The sequence below is a fragment of the Phascolarctos cinereus genome, unplaced genomic scaffold (assembly GCF_003287225.1).
Source record: "Phascolarctos cinereus isolate Bilbo 61053 unplaced genomic scaffold, phaCin_HiC Scaffold_1;HRSCAF=81, whole genome shotgun sequence".
NCBI lineage: Eukaryota > Metazoa > Chordata > Mammalia > Diprotodontia > Phascolarctidae > Phascolarctos > Phascolarctos cinereus.
This window is the reverse complement of record NW_027555514.1, coordinates 264,357,552-264,371,409: the sequence shown is the minus strand read 5'-3', so window position 1 is coordinate 264,371,409 and position 13,858 is coordinate 264,357,552. Positions and strand designations below refer to the sequence as shown.

Here is a 13,858-nt window from a genome sequence, read left to right as displayed (position 1 = left end):
TGGAATCTGCTAGATTCTGAACTGGGGTGTAAGGAAAGTGACAGCATTTTCTTCCCAAGACACCAATAATAGCAGAGAAACTGCCTCCCTCAGCTGAGCCTTGTCTGGAAGGAGCGCAGAAGAGGCACTCTGCCAACATATTTGTCGAACGACATCTGGAGATTCCTTCTCTTTATGTTCTTCTATGATTTTATACACCAAGTTTAAAACAGCAACAACTGCTACATTCACTTAGTACTCTTCCTTTATCTACGTGATATAATCCAACGAGATAATATTGTGTCTGGTACGTACCAGGTGCCATGTAAGTGCTCATACTCTTCTTCCTTATCTACACTATAACACTGACATCGTTCATTAAGCATATTTTAGCATACAGCCTGGTGAATAAGCAGCCTGCAGCCTCTGTTGCTTGTAACAGGGCAGTAAATATTTAGCTAGTCATAAACATGGTGACCTTCAACAAGCAAGTATTATTTAGTGCACAGAGGGGGTAGCAGAGGATGCTGGCTATACAGCATCTATCAATACTTGGAAAAGATGATTTCTAACATGTCCTTCACGAGGAACAGAAGGTACATGACCAAGACAGTGAATCACACTGTCTGAGTTTCCTAGAGCTAGGGAAAAGGTATCTTAGGACCAGAGATGAACAAAGATTATTCTGATTTTCAAAAACAAAAAGATACTAAGGTCTGAAAACTACGGGTCAGAGGGCATAACTTAGATTCTCAGGGGGAAAAAAGTAAAACTCCAGAAGAGATTAATAAAGAAACAGCTGGTAAATATGTAGAAAAGGGAGGCGAAAATTACAAAGAACTTCATGGCTTTATCAAGAACAGGGCAGATTAGACCCACCTTACCTTTCTGCTCTGGAAATGTGTTACTAAGTCACTAGATGCTAGAGATATGCTTTACCTGGATTTCAGCAAAGTACTAGATGAAGTATATCCTTGTGTTCTTAAGGAAAAAGTGGAGAGAGAGCACCACCAGACCAGGCTGAATGGCCAAACTCCAGGAGAGTGCCCCAAGAATGGGCATGTTACTCTGCACTACCTGAATTTTTTAATGAATAACTTGTATAAAGGATGGAGGCATGCTTATAAAATCTGGAGATGGCTGAAAGTTGGGAGGGATACCTAACACAATGGCTGTCACTGTCAGGGTCCAAAGAGATCTTAATAAGCTGGAATACTGGGCTGAATCTAATAGGGTGAAATTTAACAGGGATACCTGCAAAATTCTTCACTTGGGTTCATAAAAGTCAGTGAGTTAAACTAACACTTATTAGGCACCTACTGTGGGCCAAGTGCTGTGCTAAGCCCTGGGGCTACAGAGAAAGGCCAAAGACAGCCTCTGCTTTCAAGGAGCTCACAGTCTGTGAGGGATACAACATGCAAATAGTTCTGCACAAATAAGGTCTAGACAGGACAAGTTAGGGGTAGCTTCAGAGGGAAGGCACTAAGATTAAGGAGCATCGGGAAAGGTTTCTTGTAGAAGGTGGGATTTCAGGACACCGGGGAAGCCAGGAGGCAGAAATGAGGAGGACGGGGAGGACAGGCAGGGAAAATACCCAGAGTCAGGAGGTAGAGCGGCACATGTGAGAAGCAGCCAGGTGAGCGTCACTGGATCACACAGTATTTGGAGGGGAGCAAGTTGAAAACCAAACAGCGATTTTATATTTGACCCTGGAGGTGACAGGGAGCCAGGAAGATGACACGGTCAGACTGCGCTTTGGGAAGATCACTTTGGCTGAGGAGAGGAAGATGGACTGCAGTGGGCACAGACTTGTGGCAGGCTACTGCAACAGTGCAGGCGTGAGGGGAGGAGGATCTGCACCACGGGGTGCAGGGCATGACTAGATAACTGTCTACCTGAAAGAGATCTGTGGTTTTTAAAGGGCTGCAAGTTCAACATAAAGCAACAATATGATACAGCAGCCAAAAAAACTGCCACCTTGGGCTGCATTAAGGGACACATAGCTTCTTGGGGCAACAGTCCTGCTGTGGTCCCTGCTGGCTCCAGAATCTAGGAAAGCTCCTGCTAAGCTGGAGCATGTCCAGAGGAGGCAAACATTGTGGTGAGGGTCTCAATTCTATGCCATAGGACGATCAGCTGAAGACGATGGAGACGCTCAGGCTGGAGAATTCAAGACTCCAGAAGGACATCATCACAGGCTCAAAGACCTAAAAGGCCACCACAGAGAAGAGAGGGCACACTGGTTCTGGTTCTGCTGGGCCCAGAGGGACAGAAGTAGCAGTGATGGGAGGAAACAGCAAAGAGGCCACCCTGTGCTCCGCCTCCCTGCACATCTGGGATGGGCTGCATGGCCACTGGCCTGGCACAGCACAGGAGGCGCCCGCTCTACGAAGTGTGGGTGTGGGGCTAGCTGCTTAGGTCTCTTTCAACGCTAAAATGCTGTGTTTTTCCTTTTATAAAGCAGTAATCACAGTAATGATCTTATTCCCCAAAATCCAATCAGGTAATGTTCATAGAACATTCTAGATCCTCAAATGAAATACTATGCACACAGATACAAATTATTAACTGAAAATATAATTAAATTCACATTTAGCACATTTTGTTAGTGTTTTTGATGTCCAAGAGTAGGTTCCTTCACTGTGAAATTTATGGAGTTAATTCAGTAACTGATAAAAACATCCCTTATTTTCTTGTAAATTATACCTTTTTACTGTCACTGTAATGGAACATGGAAATGAATACACTTTTCAGATTGTGTGACAAATATCCATATTTATCTCTACATGATCCAGAAGAATCATTAATAAAAGGAAATGAAAAATGGACTCACAGGGTAAATCCTCTGGAAATAACTTCAGTCTCTTGAATGAGGCGTAAAGACTTTCTCACAAGGTTGGTAAAAGCGCGGCTATTCGCTACTGTGTCTTCTAGCTGGACATTGTATTTTCTTAGAGTCATTTGTAAACTGGCTGTCCTCCACCAGCCTGAAGCTCTTATAACCAAGTAAACAATGAGAATTAGTCCCCACAGTGGCCAGGAAGATATATTCCACCAAGCAGGAATCATAATGAAGAAACTAATGTAGCCTAGCAGCATTGAGACATCCCTAGGAACAGGCACAGAGAAAGGGACGTTTATTAAGGAAAAAAGGAACAAAAAGTGAACATTAATGGTGCCATTGAAATGGATGAAAATAACAGTACAAGTTACTAATTACAAAAGAATGATACTTGACTTCTCTTTTAAATAACAAATATGAGATAGCATCTTGGTCAAAAAAGTGAAATATTTAGAATCAAAACAAGGGTAGTTGGGTACCAAAACACCTGCATTTTCAAGGTTAGCAAAAGGCCAGTAGAAACATACTTCTTGAGTTAACTGATTTTTTTTTAAAAGATCTAGATTAACCTTGAAAAATATAGCATTAGCCTTACAGGCTAATTTCATAATTTTAAAAATGAAAATGCTGGGTGTCAGGGAGGCTAACTTCCTTCTTCAAAAGGTAGATTAAATTATTTTCCTATAAATGCATTTACTCAGAACAGATTTGCTTTAGATAGCATTTTTCTGGTTAGAAATGATTTTCTTCAACTAAGTAATTTGGTTTTAAACAATTACTATAAGTATTCAAATTTTCTTTTTTGGAGTCATCCTTACCCACTTTATATTCCAGCATTAGTTTTTCATTTCCATTTTGTAACAATCAAAGTAGAGCTCTGTGTATCAGACATATCATTCTTTTCACTAATCCCAGATTAAGACAAAGAAAGCCAGGATTGAAAGTACACCAGAAAACATCTAAAGAAAAATGACCTCAAAGATAATTGAGAGTGAATTTTACTGTCCAGTCACACTTAAAACCATTCCAAATAAACATATACCCTATTTCTCCCTCTCTAACCATAACCTCAATACTTCCAACAATTGGCCACTTTTATGATGATCCTAAAATGTCACCAAACAAACCAGTAACATTTACATCATCAGGTTTAAATTGTAAAAGCCAGAGTTCCCTAATCCTATGCTGATTAAAGAGAATTTGGAGAACATTTTTTAAGTCTGAGTTTCCGTTGAGTAGTTCCCTGAAGGCAGAGAGATGATACTTACTGGTGATGATGTTAGAATGACTAATCAGTATGAACAAATCATGTAATTTGCCATCGGCATCTTTATGAAGCCCCCATGATTATACGAGAAAGCGAGATAAAACTGGAACACTGAGGCAGGTGAATGGGTATGTCATTTTACTTTCAATGGCTCCTACTTAAATCTGTCTTACCAATACATGGGACAATGAGTGCAATGTAATCAAGACAATTTCTTAGAAATCATCTTCAGTTCAACATATATATTTATTACTCACTTTAGAAAGGCACTTTTGTGGGTTATCTCAAAAATTAAATTATTGCAAATGAGCTAATTTGTTTAATGCCTCTTACACAGAAGCATATGCTAACAGCTTCCTCTGATAGTACCATATAGGTAACCAGGCATAGGATAGGTGTTTTCTTGACAGTACCAAATATTAGGAGTTGCTAGGGAGCGAAGAGTTGGAAGGTGTCCATCTTCCTGTTGCTGAGGCTGCCCTGTCGACAGGATACTGGGGTCGAGGAGCTCAATCAGTTCCACATCCTCTTGTAGCAGCACTTCCTGTTGCAGGATGGTATGGATGGAGTCAAGTCGGAATCCCACATCCTTGTGACAGAGAGAATGGAAGATGGATATTAACACTTATACATGCAATTTTCAAACTGAGTGTTAGGTTTCCCCAATTATTTGGGGGCAGTGCTTATTTTCCCCAAAGATTCAACATTAAAAAAAAAACCTCATAGTTTACCATATCTTCAATACATTTTCGTGATTGAAAAAAAACAACCACCACCAAACGAACTTGATTATGAACACGAGCCAAGGAAGACTGACTTGGCAGGATACTTGATGAACCTAAAAATATTGCTAACTGGCATGAAGTATTATTGTTTCAAAAAGACTTTGACAGCTATAACCACAGGTGAATAAGTCTGTTTAACCAAATTCAGTCAAGGATGTTTCTGTAATGTGATACAGAAAAACTACAATTAAATGATTTGCCAAGAGCTGAACACAGGTAAATCTAGTGATCTTTTGACTGTACCATCCTAAGAATGCACCAGGAAGACCTACAGTGCCTGTCCTTGTTCTATAATTGTATAATTCTATAATTTAATGCTGAAATGAATCTTCAAGTTTGACTTTGATTATGGTTAAGGGTATGACCAAAATTCAAAATTTTTAATGAAGGAAAAAAAAAGCCCTTAGAGACTGAAGTTATAACAAAGTTAATTTTTCAGCAAATCCAGGTTATGGTTTGCTTCCATATATAGACTATTTAGTTTTTCACCAAGAAAAAACCCTGCTCCAAGGGTTACAGGTTGAACCCTTAACAAAGGGAAAACAGGTAATATTTAGGTGTCAATTTAAAGAGGGTAAAATGCTTTCCTCACCACAGACCTCTGAGGCAGGTGGTACAAGCATCTCTACCTACTTTACAGATAGGGACACTGAAGCTACAGAAAGATTAAGTCACTGCTTGTGGTCACAGTTAACTCAAATTCAGGTCTCTTTGCTACAAATGCAACAACAGTCTTTTTGCTATACTATCCTGCCTTAATGCAAACTTAGAAGCACTGCTGTCAGCTCTGTGGTAAGGCATCCTTGTCATCCTTCTATAATGAAAGAACATTTTTACAACTGGGTATGTTTGGCACATAAAGGAACGCCAACATGTCTCCCGATGGCCTGGGCTAACAATGGGTTTCCAAAGGCTTGAAAGCCCACCCTGTTGGAAAGGCCTCGATGGTAGTGCGGAGTTTGACAGCGTGTCTGTCCGGGGAGGAACAGCCTGGTTAAGTCCAGAGGGACTCAGCCCCAGGAAGAGGCCAATAAATAGAAGTACTTCAGTCAAAATGACTTGTGAAAAGTGAAGGGGCTGCCATCTGTACTGGTGAACAGAGTACCCATACTGTTGAAAGCAGGGAGACTTCAAGGTAAAGTTACTCATCTTCCTTTTCAGTTTCCCAGAATGGAATTTCTCATTTTGTGGACTTGTGGAAAACTTAGCCCTATCTGACTTCTTTATCTCATGCTGACTCCTTCAGCACACTGCCCCGACCCATCCTCTCTCAACTAGATTCAGACATTAAGAAAAACACGTAAATAAAACAAAATTATCTCAACGTGGAGAGACATAAGCAGGCATCTGGGGTGGCTCATGTCTGAAGATGATACCATCTCTCTCCAGCAGCGAAGAGCTAAGCACTGGGTGGGGCAGGACGTTGGAACTGGGTAGGTTGCCAGTTAAATTATGAATTAGGACTTTATAACTGGCTTCATTCCTTGGTTTGAAGAGGTCTGAATTCCCAGAAGAGGTAAGCCTAGTTTCAAATATAAGCACTACAAAGCCAAATACATTATTAAACAAAACTAGCAAATGCTATCACTCTTGCCCTCCTGCGTTCCCATGAACAATCAGGGGGGAATTTGACTGGTTAGGGAGGGAGCCTGTCTCAGTAAGGCTGACATACAAGGTGCAGGCTCTGTTTGAATAAACCTGGTAAAAACTCTCTCAGAATAAAAAGTGTTAACTAATCAAATTATTAATTTATCATATTTCTAAACTCCTTCTTGACACATCTACTGAGATAAATTCTCCCTTTTTTCTCCCTAATCCCCTAGCTTGCTTAGGTACGTTTGTAATGGTCTGGGGGCTTTCAATTCAAACTGAAGCACTAGGTGGCACAGTGGTCAGAGCAGGTTTGGAGTCTGAAAGACTCACCTTCATGAGTTGACATCTGGTCTCAGACACTTACTAGCTGTGTGACCCTCTTTGCCTCAGTTTCCTCATCTGTACAGCTGGAGAAGGAAGTAGCAAACCACTCTAGTATCTTTGCCAAGAAAGCCCCACATGGGGTCACAAAGGGTCAGACAACTACAACAATGGGGGCGGGACAAAATACCACATGTCAAATCTTACACTGGTCGCTTACACCTAAGTAACTAGCATGCCAAGCAGGTTTAAAACCATCTACAAAATACTGTGGATGCACAAAGAATGTAATGTCATTACACTGATATTACAAAAGCAGAACCTAAGGAATATTAAGATAATTGTAGTCAGGTGTGATAGAGAAGGGAAGACTGACTGATATCATCTCGCTGGACACATTTCTAATGAAATTTTGGAAGCTACAGGCTCCAAAGTAGAACCAAATCACCTGGAAAATGAAATCATTTATAAGAAGCTTTGTGAAACTATCACAGCGGCCCTCCTGGGCTCTTAGAACCCTAGGCATAATTGGAAAATGGCTGAAAAAATCTATATGCATCCTCTTGTAATTCAACTGAAAATAAAAATAACATGTGCCTACTGCGTTTGTCAGGTTTTTACTTAGTCCCTGCTCTCAAAGAAAAATGAAAGACAAGAGAAGTGAATATAATAAAATACAAAAACATATTATACAGAAAGTAAGGGCTATAGACTGTCAAGAAGAGGAGAGATCAATTTTAGATGGAGCTTCCAGGAAAATTTTAACAAAAGAACTGAGACTTGAAGGTAGTTTTGTAAAACCATGATTCAAAAATATGGACAAAGGGGCAGTTGGCGGCATAGTGGATAGAGCACCAGCCAGGGTGTGAGTTCAAATCTGGCCTCAGATACTTGATGCTTACTAGCTGTATGACTCTGGGCAAGTCACTTAACCCCAACTGCCTTGCCAAAAAAAAAAAAAAAAAAAAAAAGAATACGGACAATAAAGCATACTAATTTCCTGAAAGAGAAGCAAAATAAGGCAGACTCTGACAAGGCCAATGTAGCGATCTGTTTTGCTTGACTTTGCATATTTGTAACTGTGACTTTTTCTTTCTTTCTTTTTTCCCCAGTGGAAAGAGGAAGTGGAAGAAAGAGAATAGAGAGATAGGGTAGTGGGGAAAAAAAAAGGCAAAAAGGATCACGGAAGCACTTTTTTAAAAAATGCAGGGATGAAAGGCCAGAAAGAATCACAGATAAGTAGGCCAGTTTTGAAACTTATGTTCAATTTATTTTTTATATACGTATATATATATGTGTGTGTATATGTATATAGCAAGCCGTAAGTAATAGAAACTATAGTTTCATGTACAATCTCCTTTTCTGTTTTATTTACAAAAATGTCTATTTTATTTGGTGTTGAAGTTAAGAATAAAAAAAATTTACAGTGTATGTGTGGGAAAGATTTAAGTAGGAGAGAAAAAAGGGATAACTATTTCAGGACAGCTGGGCCTAGAGTCAGGAAGACTCATCTTCCCAAATTCAAATCTGGCCTCAGACACTTACTAGCTGGGTGACCCTGGGCAAGTCACTTAACCCTGTTTGCCTCAGTTTCCTCACTTGTAAAGTGAGCTGGAGAAGGACCTGGAAAACAACTTCAGTTTTCTTTGCCAAGAAAACTCCAAATAGGGTTATAAAGAGTTAGACACAACTAAAAAACAGCTGAAAATTTCAGAAGCAGTGTGAAGAAGAGCATAAACATTTGAGTGAATTGAGAGTATTTCCTCTTTCACCTGACACATGTTTAAGGGAAAAGAAGGCTAAGTTAGCTATCCTGGAAGGTGTGACTGGATGGATTGAGACCAGATTATGCCAGCTCAAGAAGTTTGGCCTTGGAAGAGTAGACAATGGGAACAGTCTACCTAGCCTGGTCTGTCAGCTGGTACAGGATGGATTAGAGAAGGGTGGAAGGAGGGTAGAACATAGGGAGACCAGCTAGCATCATTGAGCTAAAAACATGCTTATTCTCACCGAAGAGGGATAAAGAGACTCATGGCAGTCCAAGAAGCTAATGGGATTTTAGGCTGCACTAAGAAAGGTATAGTTGGTAGGAAAATGGAGGTGACAGTTCTGAAGGCCCAATTTAAGGAAGGACACTGAGAAGTCAAAGAGCATCCAGAAGAAGGTATCAAAGTACTGAAAGGTCTTGAGATTTTGCCATATCAGACTGTGGTGAAGGAACAAGGAACATAGTGTTCATATGGCAGTCAGTCACACGGAAGAAGGATGACATTTGCTTCCCAGAGGGCAGAGCTAGGAGTGATGAATGGACGTTGGTGAAAAGCAAGTTTTTACTCAATTTAAGCTATCTAATTAGAGGACCAATTAAAGTTGGTCAATTAGAGCTATCTAAAAGCAGACTGGACTTTCACGGGAGAGCATGGGCTCATCTACACTACACGTCTTCAGGCCAAGACCGGATGACCACTTGTCAGGTACACTGTAATAGGAAGAAGTTTGACTAGGTGGTCTTTGAGGTTCCTTCTAACTCATGTCCTATGCTCTATGCAGATGGCAAGTCATCTCAATTGATCTTTCACAATCTTGGATCTAGACATAAAGAGAAACTAGCATGAGATGATGCTTAGAAAATTTCATCTTTCAAAAGAATGATTCTACAACTCATGGCACAACTCCAGATACTTCCAGGAAAGAAGGCAGGGTCTGTCTTGAAAGACTATAAAGGAAATACCATGGGATTTCAAAAACGGCACCACTACCAGACAATAAAGGCAAGAAATCTGACTTCACAAAAAAGAATTTCTCTCATCTTCACTAATGAGACATCTGCCAGAAGTTTTTGAGGTGCTCATGACTTAGACCATGTGATCAACCCAAACCATCAATAACACATCGCAAATTCCTCTCCTTAGTGAATAAGCACCAACTACGTTCAAGGCACTTGACCTCGGAGGACAGGAATGTACGGACTACATCACAAAGCACATCACGCAACACCGTGACCGATAGTGGCAAGGGTGGAGGAACGGGAACGGGGGCGAAATGGAAGCGATCCTAGAGCTGACCTGAAGCCAAGAGAGGTCCGCATCACCCACTGCAAGCTTAGCACTAATGAAAAGTAACTAGAGTTCCACTTTTCTCATAGATAAAGATTGTGTGTTAAATCAATAAGAGCCTTCTACAATACTTCCAGTATGACATGCCCGAAGGATGAACCTTATCATGTACTTGCCAATAGGTATCACGAAAGACTATCTTCAATTAGTCATAAATCGTGAACAAGCTGCAACTAAGTATGTAGAAAACCAAAGCGTTCATCTGTAAAACTGGCTCTTCACACAGATATCAGCTTCACGGTTCTAAGTCTTGCTGATTCTTCTTTTTCAGAGCTGAAGAAAATTGATTGTGCTTGGCCATTTAGAAACATGCTTTGAAAACTGCACTAGTACAGAAATACAGAGCTGAAATGTACAAAGGCTCTTTGTGCAAAGAGCCGGAAGCATCCAGGTCTAAGAGATACACCGTGACCAGAAAGACGAACAAATAACCAACACCAGGAGAGTCTCAAATGGAGCAACTCTTTGGGAAATGTATATGTTCTGTCTTATCAATCGCACTGGATTGAAATTAATTTTTGAAAAGAATTTATGAACCAGGGAGAAACACCTTTTTCTTTTCCCAGGAGCCTTAGGGTGTTGGGAGAGAGGGAAGGAGAGGGAAAAGAAAAGAAAGTGCAAGGGGAGATGGTACTGATGTGTGGCTTGGCACTTTAGAATTACGGGCAGTTAAGGCTCCGAGGGATTTCAGACATCATAGAATCCAAACTCCTCATTTCATAATTAAGACAACAGGCCTAGAGAAATAAAATGATTTGCCCAATGTTGAAAGTAAGGCTTCAAGACCTAGAGGGACCTCTGGCAAGAGCTATATCCAGTATTAGGAAGATTAGTTCTATGGCATTTTTCAGCCAACCAGAGTCCGTTAACTCTCTGAAAATTCAGAACCTCATTCCTAGCCCAGGGCTCCTTCCATGACACCAAATTATAATGTAAAAAGTGACTTAAAAGTAATGTCACTCTGTGACCATGATTGATTCAGCTTGGAAAAGGGATCTAAAAAGAAATCAAGGAGAGAAACTCACCAATTTGTGGAGCAAGTCATCATTCCTACAGCACTGAAACAGCGACGTCCACCTGGTGAAGCTTTCAGCCCAGTTTAACAGGATACCCTGGGGAAAGGAGGTAAAGAGCACAGAAGTAACATTAAGCACCCCCCTCTGCCAAGTTTTACTCCAAGGCTTCACCATGGAGGGCAGATGTTGAGCTCTTGAAACCTATCAAGGGCAATGTTAGTCCAGGCTGGACAGGCTTTGAGGGTCAGTCATCCCCAGGCTGATGACAGCGGGATGAGCTTTCTGGCTACCACTTCCGAAGACTGCCTAGGAAGTTACATAGGTAACATTCTTCAGTGGTGGAAAGAATACACACACCAATAAAAATATGGAACAAAAAGATGCTGAAATATTCACCTCCACCTAAACTGGAGTAAAACTTCAATTAAATGCTCAAATGACTAGAATTGTTATTCCTGAACTGTTTTTTTTTAAATTAAAAAGGAGGCTAATAGTAAAGTAAGCAAATACCAAAGATTAGAAGAAAAAATGTTACAGGGTATGTCTCACAGTCAGTATTCAGTAAGTCCCAAAGCTAATACCTTAGATCCATAGCACTATATAGTAACTGACTTTAACAGTGATTTTAAAAATTCTGTATATCAAAGATTCCATTTTGAACACTATTCTATACTTATACAGTCAGGAAAGTAGTACAATGCATTTTAGAAAAAAAACCTACAAAGAAATGAAACAAGATCTATCAGGTGAGCTGAAGAGAAAAAATATCAGTTCATTAGACTATGCAATTCCCCAAGCACTGCACTTAATCAAGGTTTTACTCTATCATTCCATCTATTTTTTTTCTTTCACTCCCTGTTATCCTTCTTTCTTTTCTCTTCACTGCCACACTTTTTGGAAGAATGCTCTACTCTCAGAATCCAAGAATCTTGTCTGGCTAGAACTCTAATCTACTCCAACTCACAGGAATAAGAATCCTTTCTACAGCATCTCTACCAAGTGGTCTTCCAGCCTCTGTGTGAAGAGTTCCAGTGACTCAGTCAGCCCATTTTTCCCTGGGATCTTCCAAATTGTTAGCCAGTTTCTTTTATGTGAGCCAAAATCTGACACTTCCACCTCTCTGAGATTTCCTAGTTTTGCCCTCTGGGAGGAGACAGAAAAAGTCCAAGTTCTTTTCTACAGGACAGCCCTAGAGACAGCTCTCATGGGTCCTGCCTTTCATCCCTACTCTTCTCTTTTTGAAGCCAAATATCATCTGATCTTTGTATGGCATCATCTCATTTACCACCCAATACTTTACCTAATGAAAGGTGGATTCTGTAGCACTCTGCTGACTCTATTCTTTTAGCAGGGTTGCAGGTGAACCTTCTTTCAAATCCCAAAGCTCCTTCTCAGTAACTGTATGAAGAATCTAATACTATCCTTGCTAGCCTATCTTTGATGCTTACTATGACTTGGGCTTCTATAACACTGTACTTTACTGGCAATTTTCTTCTCTCCTAGATCAGGGGTTTATAACCTGATTTTTAAATATTTTGATAACTTTCCCCATATAATTGGTCTCCTTTGTATTTCTGTGTATTTTATATTTTCTACATTTAAAAACATTCTTCTGAGAAGGGGTTCACAGGCTTCACTGCCCAAGGGGCCCATGGCCCAAAAAGGCTAATAATCCCAGAGTGGTTTCTCTGCCAGCCTCTGATAGTTCTTTTGTTTTTTCAACCCTATAAAGTAGATATTCCTCACAGCTCTGTTTTTTCTCTTAGTAGCTGTATCTACCTGCATAGTTCTATCACTTCTCAGTTTTACATCTCTGGGATCTCTCTCCTCCTGCCAGTACCTCAATGTCTTTAAAAAATTTTTTTCAGTCATTACCTATAGTAATCAACTATTTGATGAATTCAAAGACTTCAGCTTCTGGGATAAGAACTCAATAGTTAACAAAAACTGAGGGAAAACTGGAAAATAGGATAGCAGAAACTACTTCTCTAACACTAATCATTTTCCTGTTTTGTCACGTTAGCCAATCTGATAGGTGTGATGTGGTAGAGTTGTTTTGATTTGCATTTCTCTAATCAATAGTGATTTAGAGCATTTTTTCCTATAACTATAGATAGCTTTAATTTCTTCACTTTACACCCTATACCAAGATAAAGTCAAAATGGGTGCATGATTTAGATATAAAGATTGATACTACAAGCAAACTAGGAGATCAAGGAATAGTTTACTTATCAGATCTATAGAGAAGGGAAGAATTTATGACCAAACGAGATAGAGAACATTATGAGAAATGCAAAATGGATGACTCTGATTACATTAAATTGAAAAGTTTTTGCACAAAGCCAATGCAACCAAGATTAGAAGGGAAGCAGAAAGCTGGGAAATAATTTTTATAGCCAGTGTCTCTGATAAAGGTCTCATTTCTAAAATACATAGAGAACGGAATCAAATTTATAAGAATACAAGTCATTCCCCAAATGATAAATGGTCAAAGGATATGAACAGTCAGTTTTCAGAGGAAGAAATTAAAGCCATCTATAGTCATATGAAAAAATGCTCTAAATCACTATCGATTAGAGAAATGCAAATCAAGACAACTCTGAGGTACCACATCACCCCTGTTAGATTGGCTAACACGACAAAACAGGAAAATGATAAATGTCAGAGAAAATGTGGGAAAACTGGAACATTAATGCATTGTTGGTGGAGTTGTGAACCGATCAACCATTCTGGAGAACAACTTGGAACCATGCCCAAAGGGCTACAAAACTTTGCATACCCTTTGACCCAGCAATACTACTTCTAGATCTGTATCCCAAAGAGATCACCAAAAATGGAAAAGGACGCACATGCACAAAAATATTTATAGCACCTCTTTTTTGGTGGCCAACAACTGGAAATCGAGGGGATTCCTATCAATTGGGGAATGGATGAACAAG

At 39.9% G+C, this 13,858-nt stretch overlaps 1 protein-coding gene across 5 annotated transcripts in view; it reads right to left on the bottom strand.

Annotated features, from left to right (window-relative positions):
* Positions 1–13,858, bottom strand: part of VEZT (vezatin, adherens junctions transmembrane protein) — an 88,079-nt gene that overhangs the window by 41,118 nt on the left and 33,103 nt on the right. For 3 of the 5 annotated variants that reach the window (XM_078146648.1, XM_021006467.2, XM_021006468.2), the window contains exons 3-5: positions 10,929–11,015; positions 4,502–4,677; positions 2,813–3,088 (exon numbers count right to left, since the gene is read on the bottom strand). In XM_078146648.1, coding sequence (XP_078002774.1) covers positions 2,813–3,088; positions 4,502–4,677; positions 10,929–11,015 — 539 coding nt within the window. The remainder of the gene's footprint in view (positions 1–2,812; positions 3,089–4,501; positions 4,678–10,928; positions 11,016–13,858) is intronic. The other 2 variants (XM_021006469.2, XM_078146642.1) reach the window with 1 other exon arrangement.